The sequence below is a fragment of the Corylus avellana genome, chromosome 2 (genome assembly GCF_965113065.1).
Source record: "Corylus avellana chromosome 2, dhCorAvel1.hap1.2, whole genome shotgun sequence".
In the NCBI taxonomy this organism is placed as follows: domain Eukaryota; kingdom Viridiplantae; phylum Streptophyta; class Magnoliopsida; order Fagales; family Betulaceae; genus Corylus; species Corylus avellana.
The window spans coordinates 45411015-45424268 of NC_142491.1; the positions used below are offsets into that span (position 1 = coordinate 45411015).

A 13254-nucleotide genomic window follows, 5' to 3' on the forward strand; every position below is an offset into this window, starting at 1 on the left:
TTACTCATAAGTCAAGTACCATATGTGATATAAATTGAAACCTAAATTAAAAAAAAAAAAAACACACAAAAAAAAAAAAACATAAAAACCTAGATACTAAAAAGATAATTATCCTTAAAATTTAACAACGACGAGTTTGTCATCCGCTCCAGCCGCCAATCATTCAATCAGGAGGACCTGATTGATGGAAGCATAGACAATTACCCTTTGAGTCTCCATCTACAATGGTGTTATTGAGACTTATGGTACCATGCAATCAATCGGGGTTTGGCTAAAAGCTCAATTATGCCAGGCAGGCAGCTTATCATATTGACCATTTTTGCCGACACAAAAAAATCAGCTGGTTCTTGAATCTTGATGAATGCTGTAACAATGACACCCTTTCCAAATCAATGCCCCCACCTATTTTTGCAATTATTTATACATATAAAAATTTAGGTTGAAAAAATTTCTTTTAATTCAATTAATTAAATTATACATATATATATATATATATATATATATATAATTGGTCAATCTAAATTTAATTTAATTGACAACATTTAACGGCTCATTGGAATTATTCTTTATACATGATCTAACGGTCCCATACTCACTAAGTGGGTCAAGTGTCTCCTTCAATTCCATTAAGACGTGCTATTTTTGGAATTTCGTATTGGCCCATCAACTACCAACACTATCTACCGTTATATAAATGAATCAGATAAACTAGATCTTGCCACATGGCACGCCAATGCCGAATTGGATTACAGCAAGGTGAAACCGCGTTCTTCGTGCTCGTATCGTCTGCTTCGCCGTTCCCTTTCACTTCTGCAATTCTGTGCATCTGACGGTTGTCATTTTGCGGCTCTATTAAATTGGCACACATTAATTTAATAAATCGACAAAATAATAATAATAATAATAATTTGTCCAACTCAGTTTGAGATAAAATGTTGTCCTAGAAAATTTTTACTTTGAACTAATCTTAAATTTTCTACTACCATATGATGAAATCTCATGTGTAGATTAGATAAAATCACATCAAGAGATCAACTTAATTTAACATAATTAAACCTTAATATATATATATATATATATATATATATATATATATATATAATTAGTTTCACTTGCATATAGCTAAAAAGTAACACCAAAAATTATCAAAACGCTTGAAAGTTCAGGAAAATTTTTTGAAGGGTTTTTTATTTTTTATTTTATAAAATTAATATTGAGGATCCTAACTCTAAATTGAGGAACTAAATGTCACTCTTTAGCCGTAAAAAAAATAAATAAATAAAAATTCAAGGACATTCACCATATTTTAGGGAAACTCCCATACGTTGGTTGGCAAGATTGGTCAAATCCAACCCCTTAAAAACCGGAAGAATTGAGATGTTCTATAATTAGCTATTCAGACAACTAGTTGTAAAATATCTTTATCCTAATCGAAAACATGGTAATTCGAGCAACCAATTGCTTATTTGCATTATGATGTCCCTTTTTTTTCATATATCTCTACTGAGCTGGTATGTTCTATCAACCATTAATGTTTTTTTTTTTTTTTAATTATGGGTAGATTAAGCATGTCAATTCAATGAAGATATACACAAAATTAATGCCAGAATGTAAAGAAGCATTTCTCTTCAAAAAAAAAAATCCCTATCCTAACTAAAAACATTCTCACTTACTCACACTGATCATAGGTTCTTTTACCTTGATGAGGACCTCAAACTTTATTATTTTTATATGAATAATGTTATTATTCATACATATTTTACACAAGTCTTTGGGGTGATTTTTCTTTTATTTATTTTTTAAATAATTAATTTTAATGAAATAAAATAAATAAAAACACGTCACGCTCAATCAATTTTTTAATAAAACCAAAATAACAACCAAAAAAGTTTCTGTATCGGAAAAAGATAAAAACTTGCACAAGATAAAAAAAGGGCAGTGTAATATATATATATATATATAGATATGCTTCACTCTCTCTGCACGTACCTCACAGTATCTCAGATTGCAGAGGACCCTTTTGGTCTCTCATTTCTTTGCCTCTAACTGAGTGCAAAAACCCAAAGAAGGAACAGAGAAGGGTGAAAATGGAGATGTTCTACTATTTGGTGTTTGGGGGTTTGGGAGCGGTGGTGGCAGCGCTGGAGCTGAGCAAAACAAGCAAGGACCGAACCAACACCTCATCTGCTTTCAATTCCTTCAAGAACAATTACCTTCTCGTTTACTCTCTCATGATGGGTATGCTACCATATTGTAACCCCACCCAACCCCACAATACTGAACAACTCGTACAAATATAATATCACCTTGGATCTATTTTAGAACTCTCAATGTGTGGTTTTATCTATATGTATGTTTGATTGTGTGTCTGTGTGTATGTGGGTTTGGTGAATTTAGATCTGATCTGATATCTGGGGAATGAGAAATGCGTTTTCCTGGGATCTTGCTTTGTTTTCTCGATATGGTTATGTTGGTTTTGTTTTTGTTGATTTGGGTTCTGTTAATTGACCATTTTGGGAGTGCTTTGATTGCTTTTGAAAAAAAGGATTAGAAGAGAGGTGAAAGGGATGCTTTGAATTGATTTTAGATGTTAAAAGTGACTCATTAAAGGTTTGTTGCTTTGATATTGAAGTGATTGACACCAGTGGATCTGGATTGCATTCGTGAAATAGATAGAATTTGGTGTATTAAGGAAACAAATCAATGTTTTATGTTAGTTGTTTGATAATTTGAGAACTGAGAGAGCTTACGGTCTTTCTCAAAGTGAGCTTTGGACGACTACGTGGTTTAATGGTTTAATCTTTTCAGTTCTAAGGACAAACACGAGCGAAGCAAAACATTCAGAATTTGTTTTCTATTTTATTGTTTTCTTGGCAGCCAAAAGGAGTGCTGTTGTTTCACATCCTCTGTTAGGCGTGGTGTCTAATCAGAGGACTATGTTGTGATTTGTGATTGATACTGTCGGTTGGATCTAGTTGGGTTCCGTCGGTATACTCAGTTTTAACCAAAACTGTTGAGACTGCATCTTATAATTGTATTGGTAGATTCCACAACTGTATCTTCATCAATATGGAAATCAAGGTGAATGATAACTTGATCTTTCCTGTAATTATAGACATTTATTCTGGTTGTAGTTGGAAAGGGCAAAAGCTGTTTATAATGAAGTTACTAGTGATAGTTGTAATTCTTTGTCTAACTTTTTCTGTTTATGCGGCAATAGCCGGGGATTGGTTGCAGGGTCCTTATGTCTACTATCTTTATAGTCAGTATGGTTTTGGGAAAGGGGACATTGGACAGCTTTTCATTGCTGGGTTTGGGTCCTCCATGTTGTTTGGGACAATTGTTGGATCTCTGGCTGACAAACAGTGAGATTTTCTCGGAAGCTGTGATTTTATCGTTCTTTGCTGATTGAATTAGTTTCCTCACTGTTTTACCTTCATGCACTGGATGCAGGGGTCGAAAGAGGGCATGTGTGACATACTGCATAGCATACATACTGAGCTGCATTACAAAGCATTCTCCTCAATACAAGATTTTGATGTTGGGCCGTGTTTTGGGAGGTATCGCCACTTCTCTCCTATTTTCAGCTTTTGAGTCATGGCTTGTAGCAGAACACAACAAGGTGAGTGATTGTTGCTTTAACCTTCACTATAGTAGTTATTGTTAATTGACAAATTTACATTCAGAAGTGTTATTGATATAAATGTTCTTGGGGACTGTTTAGAGTCTTTAGACACTGGCAACTGGTACTGTGCGGTCATTATAGTCTCTTTACGTTTGAAGGCATTTAATAACCTAAAGGATAATCTATGTAATTGAAGTCTCCAGGTCTTACAGCTGACCAACAGACTTATAATTAGCTGACCAAGCATAGAGTAACAGACTTTTACCCCGGAAAGGGTTGTGGGCCGCGGGGGTAGGAGTGTACTTTTTGTGTCCTTTCGAAACAAAAACCTGTGTTGATATAAAATTTTGATTATACAAAACATGTCTGTAATTGAGCCAAGTGTCTGGCCAGATGAGGTACTCAGCAGTAAAATTCCCAAAGAGAGACATTATCAATGAAAAGTTTGATTCATCCAATATAATTAGCAGAAAATAAATATTTATGTAACTTATAATCATTCCATAGAAAATTATATTAGTATTCCATATGCCCTCTAGTTGCTTTCTACTCTAGATTGTATTTGTTAGAAGGAAAAGAAATAGTAATAATACTCTATGAAGAAGGAAAGAAAGTAATGTTGTCCAAATATTTACATAAATTAATAGGTAAATAATTGTACGTTTTACCTGCAAGTGTACAAGGTCAACATAGTAGTATATGGTGCAAGTACAAGATCATTCCCACGAGGATTGCTGAACTTTGCTTAAAAATAAATTTCTTAAGTAAAACAAAGATTGATTGTTTAAGTGATGATAATAAAAGGTAGGGCTTTGATATTTACCACTAATTATATTCAGCTAATATAACAATATGTCAATGCTTTGATCATGTTATGCATATCTAATGTTTGTCAACCTAAGAGCATGGCATATACTCCTTAAGCTATAGATTTTCCTAAGCAACGAATTAGGCATGGCGTATACTCTAACTCTTTTCTTTTCTAAGGGATTTAGCATGGTGTATACTAAGTTGTTCCTTAGGAGAGCATATACTCTATGGAAATCGACAAACACATGAGGCCTAGGGCATGAGCGTATACTCCCGGTTCCCCATGTTGATTAACCCAAGAACCGCGGTGTGGATTCTTTTGTTACTTTTTTTAAACCCAGGACTCGGCCATTCAAATTGATTTAACTAACTAGTCCATTACACACACATATGTTGATCAGGCATACACATATGAGGAATTCATGCAAGCAGGTATTAATCAAGTTAAATAGCACAACAAAATCATTACAAAGTCGCCAATATTGAAATATTAACTAAACATAACTAAGGCTTCAATCTAACCCTACTAAATAAATTAGCTACACATAAAGTTGATGTTCATCAAATAAAATAAAAGAAAAGAAAAGAAAAGAATAAACCCGAAACTTGAACTAGAAGAGCTCCAATTCTTCTCCTTCTCAAAGTCTCCTACTCTAGAGACTTAAGGGTCTATTTATAGGCTTTAGAAGTCCTTGACAAACTAGTAAACCTAGGATTTTCGTAAGGTTTCAAAACCTATTACAATTGGGAATTGAAAAACCCTAATATGGAAAGAATGACAATCTGGCTGCAGCTTTGATGTGTCTCCTGCGCACGGGTGCGATCGATCGCAACCCGTGTGCGCTCGATCGCAGGTCTGCGATCGAGCCTCTTCTATTGTGCGCTCGAGCGCTCGTGGCCTGCTTCATGCTTTGTCTTCTGGTACTGCGCTCGATCACAGGTTCCCTGTGATCGATCGCAGTGTCAGGGGCTCCCATTTTTCTCTTTTTGAGCCAAAATCTTTCAGATTTACTTCATTTTCTTCCAAAAGCCTACAAAAGTATGAAAAACACAAAAATGAATTAAAATGACTTAATTAACTAAAACCAAAGGATTAAAACATGCAAGTTAAGGGCTGAAAATGTGAATATTTTAGCACTTAACAAGTAATGGAGTGAATAAAAAAGAAAGGTTGCTCTCTGTCATGGGTGTCTGAAACCTAGAACAGGGGACTATTTTTTTTTATAAGTAAAACACAATTTTGTTATATAGAACAGGGGACTATTTGATGGTTTCTTAAAATTAAATGCTTCGTCTGTCCTAATTTGAACTTCAGAATACTTCTTTCTTTTTAGGTTTATGTATAACTTTTGTAGTTATTTGGAAACTCTTTCTGAATATCACATTTTCAATGCAAGTGTCCACTGTGTCCTGCTTCCATTCTATGTACTTTACGAATTATCTTTAGGTGTGTGAAGCACATTTTCTGAGTTTATCACATTTTCAGTTCGTTTTTGTTAAAAGCAACCTGAAGTATTAATAAACGAGGAATATTGATATCTTCTATTACTTTTTATCTCCTCATATTAATAAATCTTAATTGTGTTGTCCCTATAATCTGTGCAGAGGGGCTTTGAGCAACAATGGTTGTCGATCACATTCTCAAAGGCAGTATTTCTTGGCAATGGCCTTGTTGCCATTGTTGCTGGGTTGTTTGGTAATTTACTTGTTGATACCTTGTCTCTTGGCCCTGTGGCACCCTTCGACGCTGCTTCCTGCTTTCTTGCCATTGGTATGGCCATCATTTTATCATCATGGACAGAGAACTATGGAGATACTTCCGAGAGCAAGGACTTGCTTACCCAATTCAAGGGTGCTGCTGTTGCCATTGCTTCCGGTAGAGTCCCAATGTCCAACATACATTTATTTCGTTCTTTTGAATAATATCACTGCCTGTGGATGCTTAAACATAGACCTTTGAGATTACATATCTTCAGGCCTGCATCAGGGTGGAATTATCTTCTGGTGATTCCACCTAGCGATCTACTATTCCATTCATTATAATTTTGATACTTAAACATGATATGATGGTCCTGTATAATGTGTCGATTATGCTGGCTTTGACAGCAATTAGCTTGCTGTTTTTTCCTGTTGGTGTTGTTCAGCAAGTGTATGCATTTCATAATACTTTTCGTGAAATGTGCACTTTCTCTTTGATCCAAGATATTGGGAATTATAGAAATTGATTCTCAGTAAATCCCTTACAAGGTTTAATTTGTCCAAGGAGATTTCTTGGGTGGCATTTGGCAGGCCAATTTTGGTTTCTTCCTGTTGCTTGTTCTTTTGCCATCCTTATTGTGTATTTATCTGTTTCCTTGAAAATTATTTTCTTTGTTGTGCTTCATTATGTTTGTCACCTCATTTCATATTACCTTTGTGTGGTTCAGATGAGAAAATTGCATTGCTTGGTGCAATACAGTCGCTGTTTGAAGGTTCAATGTACACCTTTGTGTTTCTCTGGACTCCAGCTTTGAGCCCAAATGATGAGGAGATCCCTCATGGTTTCATCTTTGCGACATTTATGTTGGCTTCAATGTTGGGAAGCTCCCTTGCATCTCGGTTGATGGCCCGCTCATCAGCTAGAGTAGAGAGCTACATGCAGATTGTTTTTGCAGTTTCCGCTGCTTCTCTTCTGCTTCCCATTGTGTCCAATGTATGATTGTTTTTGTTCATACCTTGTTGATATTTGATATAATCTTATATTCTTCTGGTTTCTTCTAACTTGTTAATTTGGAACAGTTCTTGGTAACACCTTCAAAGGTGAAAAGTCGAAGCATCTCATTTACAGGTTGTATTCAACTTCTTGGGTTCTGTGTTTTTGAGGCTTGTGTGGGGTTATTCTGGCCGTCCATTATGAAAATGAGGTCCCAGTACATTCCTGAGGAGTCCAGGAGTACCATCATGAACTTCTTCCGCATTCCTCTCAATATTTTTGTGTGCATTGTGTTGTACAATGTAGGTAGCATTCCTTTAAATACTTAAGTAAATTGCTTGAATTTGAGATTTTATTGGTCTGAGACTAATTAGTTCTTTTGGTTTGTCTTTGAAGGTTGATGCGTTCCCAATCACTATTATGTTTGGTATGTGCTCAATTTTCCTCTTCGTGGCATGTTTCTTGCAGAGGCGGCTCATGGTGATTTCAGACAAGCCAAGTATAATCCCTGAACTATAGTCTTGCTACTTATATTCAGCTTTCGAATTGAATTGAATTTCACTATACTTGATTCAGGTTTATGTACCATTGCATTGGAAACAACTAGGGTTCTAATTATCGAACTTCAATCCATAAATTACAATATGACCTGAATTCTTATCCAAACTCTAAATATATGCACCTGGATCATCTGATACCCATTTCTTTTCATGGTGTCTTGGTGCTTATAGTTGACTTTGTATATGTTACAGAGACAGTAGATTGGGCATCATCGAAGGAGAAGGATACTGAGGCAGAGCCATTAAACATCTAATTGATGTAGAGCTGACAGACTACTAGGAATTTTTGGGAGGTCAAAACCGGCCACCGGGTTCATTCCATATACTATTTGATTCAGGCTGTATTCATTTTAATAGAAGGTTATATTGTATAAGATAGATGGTGGTCTGCCCAACAATGGAAGATTGAGGGCGAGGGGAAGGGCTAGTTAATCTTTTCTGTAATTGCTTTTGGCTGCCATTAAAACAACAATGTAGTGCATTAGATATATCTTCAACTATTCTTCTGGGAGAAAAGATCAGCTTTCTTAATACAGATTGAAGCTGCATTCATGAATTTTGATGCTTTCAATTTTATTTTTCCTTGAACAATGTGTAGATGGATTCAATTCTATGTCAGATACCATACGTTTTTGCATTGCACATAACTTTCTTTTTTGGAGGTGGAAGAGATATCAAAATGTGATATTGGATTATTGGAGTGTCAAATGAAACCTTAACAAGCTTCTGGTTGGCCCAAAAACATTTCATGAACTCTAATAGTAGTTCAATGCTTAAAAATGCTGAAATTAATTATCTAATACTTTGATGGCCTTCGCGGCACGTACAACGGTAACAGTAGGAAAAGGACCAGGAGGATGCATTCAAAAGATGTAAATATGAGAAAATGCTGATTTCTTACATTTTGTTTGCAAATTTTCAAGAAGAATGGATAGGTTAAGCCCTATTATAGGAAATGGAAATGATATTTAATGAATGCCTCTTTTCTTGTTCAAATGTTCATGATGGAATGTTAACTAGTCATCCATTGTTTGGCTAATGAAAGGAAAGGAAAGGAAAGAAAAAGGTAAAACAAAATTATTATTATTATTATTATTATTTTTACTATGATGCCACTTTATTAAATTTGGAAATTATGTTGTGAAGGGTACTTTTGTGAAAGAGCAATAGTATAGCATAATTTAGGGATGGCAATTTATATTTGCATGACAAGTTTGGGTCATGTTGAAATATGGGTATAAGACTATATAAGTCAGTCTCAACTTAATACATTTAATTAAACGAGTTGAACTCCTAAACTCTAATTCACTAATTTTGTATTGGGTTCGATGGTTATGTAAAAAAATTGTTAGTTCTAAATATCGCGTGTCGGATTCAAGTCATATCAAGGTATCGGTATAAAGACTATATAGGTTAACTATAACCCATTAATTTCATGTTGAGATCACGAGTAATGTCAAAAAGTGTCTGCCCTACTAAATAATCTTTCCGAGTGCCTAGGAAACTTTTAGAATTGAGATCCTCTTCAATTGAGGAGAAATTGAAGATTCTCTAATTGTTAATTGTGGCCCTTCATTTTAAATTCAATGGTCTATAAAATGCCAGCTACTTTTGTATAATCGAGGCATTAAATGCTGACTTTTGTTTTACCGAGGTTTAAATGATTTTATAGACCATTGAATTTAAAATGAAGGGCAACAATTAACAATTGGAGAATCTCCAATTTCTCCCCAATTGGAGAATCTCCAATTTCTCCCTAATTGGAGGGGATCCAGATCCAAACTTTTAAGGCCCAAAAAATTGGCATTAAGACGTTAGCTGACAACAAGATGTGTTCTAATAAATGACAGAAGCTTCCAGCTTTATCTTCTGCATTAACTTGACAGCAGGATGAACTTCGTCAAAGTTGCATTTCACAATATATGTATATGATTAGACAGAAAAAGAAAGGGATGTATATCAGACCTTCGCATATAAGATGTAATGTGAAAATGAATAAAATATGAACCCTCCATTACCTCCAAACCTATTATTATTCAAACCACAATGACTATGTTCCAGAGCAACACATATATACATACAGAAATTTTACAGTGTTGTGAGTTGATGCCTTGAAATCCATTTATAGCTCCCGGCAACGTTTTGCATCTGTGGAGGCAACCTCCAAATCCCCAATGAAGAAAAGAATTTTGTCTAAAATCCCTCTACGGGATTCCTCTTCTTGTGATTCTTCATCATTGAACTCTCTTTTTGTATTCAGAGTACAACTACTTGTCCCTTTCCTTTGACTCCTTGAACCCAGATAGCGTTGAATTTCACCTTGGTGAACAAGATAATAGTCACCACCTTCTCTTATTATCTTCAGGCCCCTGGTAACATAAACAAGCACTTTCTTAAGTCAGACATGCTCAAATCTCAATCTAACCAAATCTTGAGATCGTGTCAAAGAAGATATGCACAAAACACGAAAAAAGATCAAACTATTTTGATGCTTGCTTTTTTTATTTTTTGTTAAGTATTTTGATGCTTGCTTTGCGTTTTAAATGAATCTGCTTATAGCACAACCAATGTACAGTTGCTGGTTAGAGCTTTTGCATGATCTACCTACCTTTGAAGACGTACTAAGAACATGAGCACTTTAATCGATAAGAATTTGACAAATGATCGACACTTTATAATCATGCAAAGTACAATAGAACCTCGGCCTTTAAACGACTTTTAGAATGAACAAGGGCTATAGTTTACTCTTCTAGTCAATTCTACTATACTGAACACAATCCTGTCCAAGTATCAAGACTTACAGTCTGTTTTCTAGAACTTCAACTTTTGAAGCTCTTCTGAGTTACAGGCAATGCAAACACAGTAACATCGAGTGTAACCTTCCAATGCACGTGGGCATGTGAGAAAGTGGAGGGTAAGAAAGCTGGAGTGCACCGTGCATATGGCAAAGAGAAGGGAGGGGGGGATTTAGAGGGATGAGGGGTGAAGATGATGAATTTGCAAGAAATTAATCGTATTAACCAGGAGGGCTAATAACTTACAATCCAACTCTATGACAACGATCTTGAACCTCATACACATCTTTCCATGATTTTGAACCAACAGGGGCGTAGAACATGGCGTGATCTTCTCCCCATCTTTCCTTGAATAGGTTAGACCATAGATTGTTGTCGGAGGCCACGCCCTTCCACTTCCTGCAAACTTTAGAACAGAAAATTTCCATTTCATAACATATTAAACATAGTAACTCAAGCTGTGAATCAAGGGAAAAAGCAAAAGAGCAGCAAAAGCCGGCAACAGCTATAAACTTGATCTGTTAAATCACTTTTAACCACTTTTTTTTTTTTTTTTTTTTTTCATGCTTCTACTTCATCTCAGGGGAGTAATCAAGCATTCTGCATTGGGTGATTTGTATGATATTAAGCTAAGCACTTAGACGTCCGTGTAAATCAATTCTTGCAATTTTGTTCACCATTACCAATTAAAAGGGACCATGGAGGACTGAGAAACTAATTATAGAAAAATCTGATCTAATACCAAACCGTTCGTAATATATTATCCTTTATACAATAATGATGCCATCAAAATCCTGCAACTATTATATTAGGTTTAGCCTCATCTCACACACCATGCAGTTACTAAATAAATTTTCTTTGTTCAAAGAACAAAATGTCAGGCAGTGCCTAATGTTAATGTACCATAGAATCAGAGCAATATGACATGTCAAGGGATTTACATGGTTGTTCTCCTAACCTAAATAGTTGTCTAGTTTACAACACAATAATAATTACATGCTTAGTGTCCAACACTATTACTATAAGAAGAGTAATGTTATATACAATATTTTTATCTCACAACTATCCATCCTACAATGTTGATGTGGCAATTCTAACCAACCCTTATTTTTTTTATTTTTTATAAAACAATGATTGATCCGAGGGTTGGTTAGCACTGTAACGTCAGCATTGTTGGATAATTGGAGGATAAAAATGTAGTTTCTAGCATTACTCTTTCTAAACATAATGGATTAAAGGTTAAACAATGTCATAGTTGGAAAAACAGAAGCTGTTACTATTTTCAAACTGTTCAAATTTGGGCTCAAAACATTATAATTGAAGTATCTAACAAGGTTCTCTTTTCTTTTTCTTTTTTTTTTTTTTGGAAAATAAAGGAACAGTTTTTTTTTTTTTTTTTACTTCAATTCAAAAACAGTCCTTTATGGCAACTGAAAAGCTGTAACTGGAACTAGCCAAATTCCTCTATCTGCGATCTGACATTACAACCAGGTTTCAGTTTTTCTTTTGCCAATTCGGTATTGAGCCCCAGGCATCATAAATGAGAACTGCAAAAGGTCAATCAGCCATGACCATAGTATCAATAACACAACTAACAAGCAAAAGCTCTGAGACTGATCCACACTGAGCATATAATCGAAAGGGTGGTAGATGATATTATCACACACCTCGTTGACAATTAGCAATTCCCATGATAAAAAGAAAAGAACAAATATTATGAAAATAAGAACTCAAAAGGTGAATTCAACAAACCCACTGCAGATCTTATAACGAATCAATAATCCCACAGACAAAACATAACGTTTCAGTTTGAAAAAGAGGAAAAAAGCATAGCTCGAGCTGAATTCTCAAGAACCCAGTTCAGATCTTAATCCAAAATTCAGAATTCAGCAGCAAAAAGGGAAAAACAGAAACCAAAACCTTGGTTGGAAATAAAGAAAATTAGAGCTGAGATAGGGAACTTTAAAAGTTACCAACCTTGGTGTGCAATTGCAAGGTTCTGGTAATCCAAGAAACAGAAAATCTTAAGCCAGATTTCCACAGGCAAACTCTCCATATTTTGTTCAAACCTCACTTCAATTCAATGCATCTTTTCGGAAAAGTCGGATCGCGCGCGCGTGTGCGTGTGCGTTGTGATCAGAGAGAGAGAGACAGAGAGAGCGCTTCTTTGTAAGAACAGTTTTTGTTCACTTTCTTTGTTGATTGAAATCTAGTTATTTTCGAAATGAATTTCGCTCGAGTAAGCAAAAGTTGTATAGTCGCTACATATCCAATTGCTCTGGGAACTGAAGCCCACGCGTCTAACTACCGTACCTTTACTGCTTCGGTTATTACTTATTGGAATGTCCAGCTACAGTTAAAACCAACGACGTGTCTAAAGTTGAACAAATATGAAAATGTGATGAATTTGGAGCTGGTTTAGTGGTTTAGGTGGGTAAAACAAATCTAAATAGGATTAGGTTCCATGCAATTCCAAAAATTCTTACAGAAGACAAAGTAAAAGAATGATTGAGCCACTCATTGAGGTGGTCAGTCACCCCCTTTGAGAGGGTGGCTGACCACCTCCTCACTTGTGGTTGACTAAGGCTTTGTTGAGGCAGACCTAACACTTCTTCAACCTTTGAAGGGAAGGGATGGTCAGGCACTCCCTAAGCCCTCAAGGAGTGGTCTGACCACCCTCCAAGTGCTCTAGGAGGGGGGACGACCACCTCAATTGTAATTGTCACAGCACCCAATTCAAATCTAAATTCAGCCCATGTCAAAATCCACCAA

General features: G+C 35.6%; 2 protein-coding genes across 2 annotated transcripts; one reads left to right on the forward strand and one right to left on the reverse strand.

Moving 5' to 3' along the window:
• Window positions 1-1965: 1965 nt before the first annotated feature.
• Window positions 1966-8243, forward strand: LOC132183179 (Major facilitator superfamily protein). The gene is made up of 8 exons (XM_059596588.2): window positions 1966-2238; window positions 3221-3365; window positions 3454-3622; window positions 6041-6311; window positions 6862-7127; window positions 7214-7429; window positions 7524-7626; window positions 7880-8243. Exons 1-8 carry the CDS (start codon window positions 2088-2090, stop codon window positions 7939-7941), a joined length of 1383 nt encoding a protein of 460 aa, XP_059452571.1. The 5' UTR covers window positions 1966-2087; the 3' UTR covers window positions 7942-8243.
• A 1430-nt stretch (window positions 8244-9673) lies between these two features.
• LOC132162294 (F-box/WD repeat-containing protein pof10) lies at window positions 9674-12689 on the reverse strand. Its single transcript, XM_059572548.2, has 3 exons — window positions 12460-12689; window positions 10729-10888; window positions 9674-10056 (listed from the first exon to the last, which is right to left on the reverse strand). The coding sequence occupies exons 1-3, from the start codon at window positions 12536-12538 to the stop codon at window positions 9810-9812; spliced, it is 486 nt and encodes a 161-aa protein (XP_059428531.1). The 5' UTR covers window positions 12539-12689; the 3' UTR covers window positions 9674-9809.
• Between the last annotated feature and the right edge of the window lie 565 nt (window positions 12690-13254).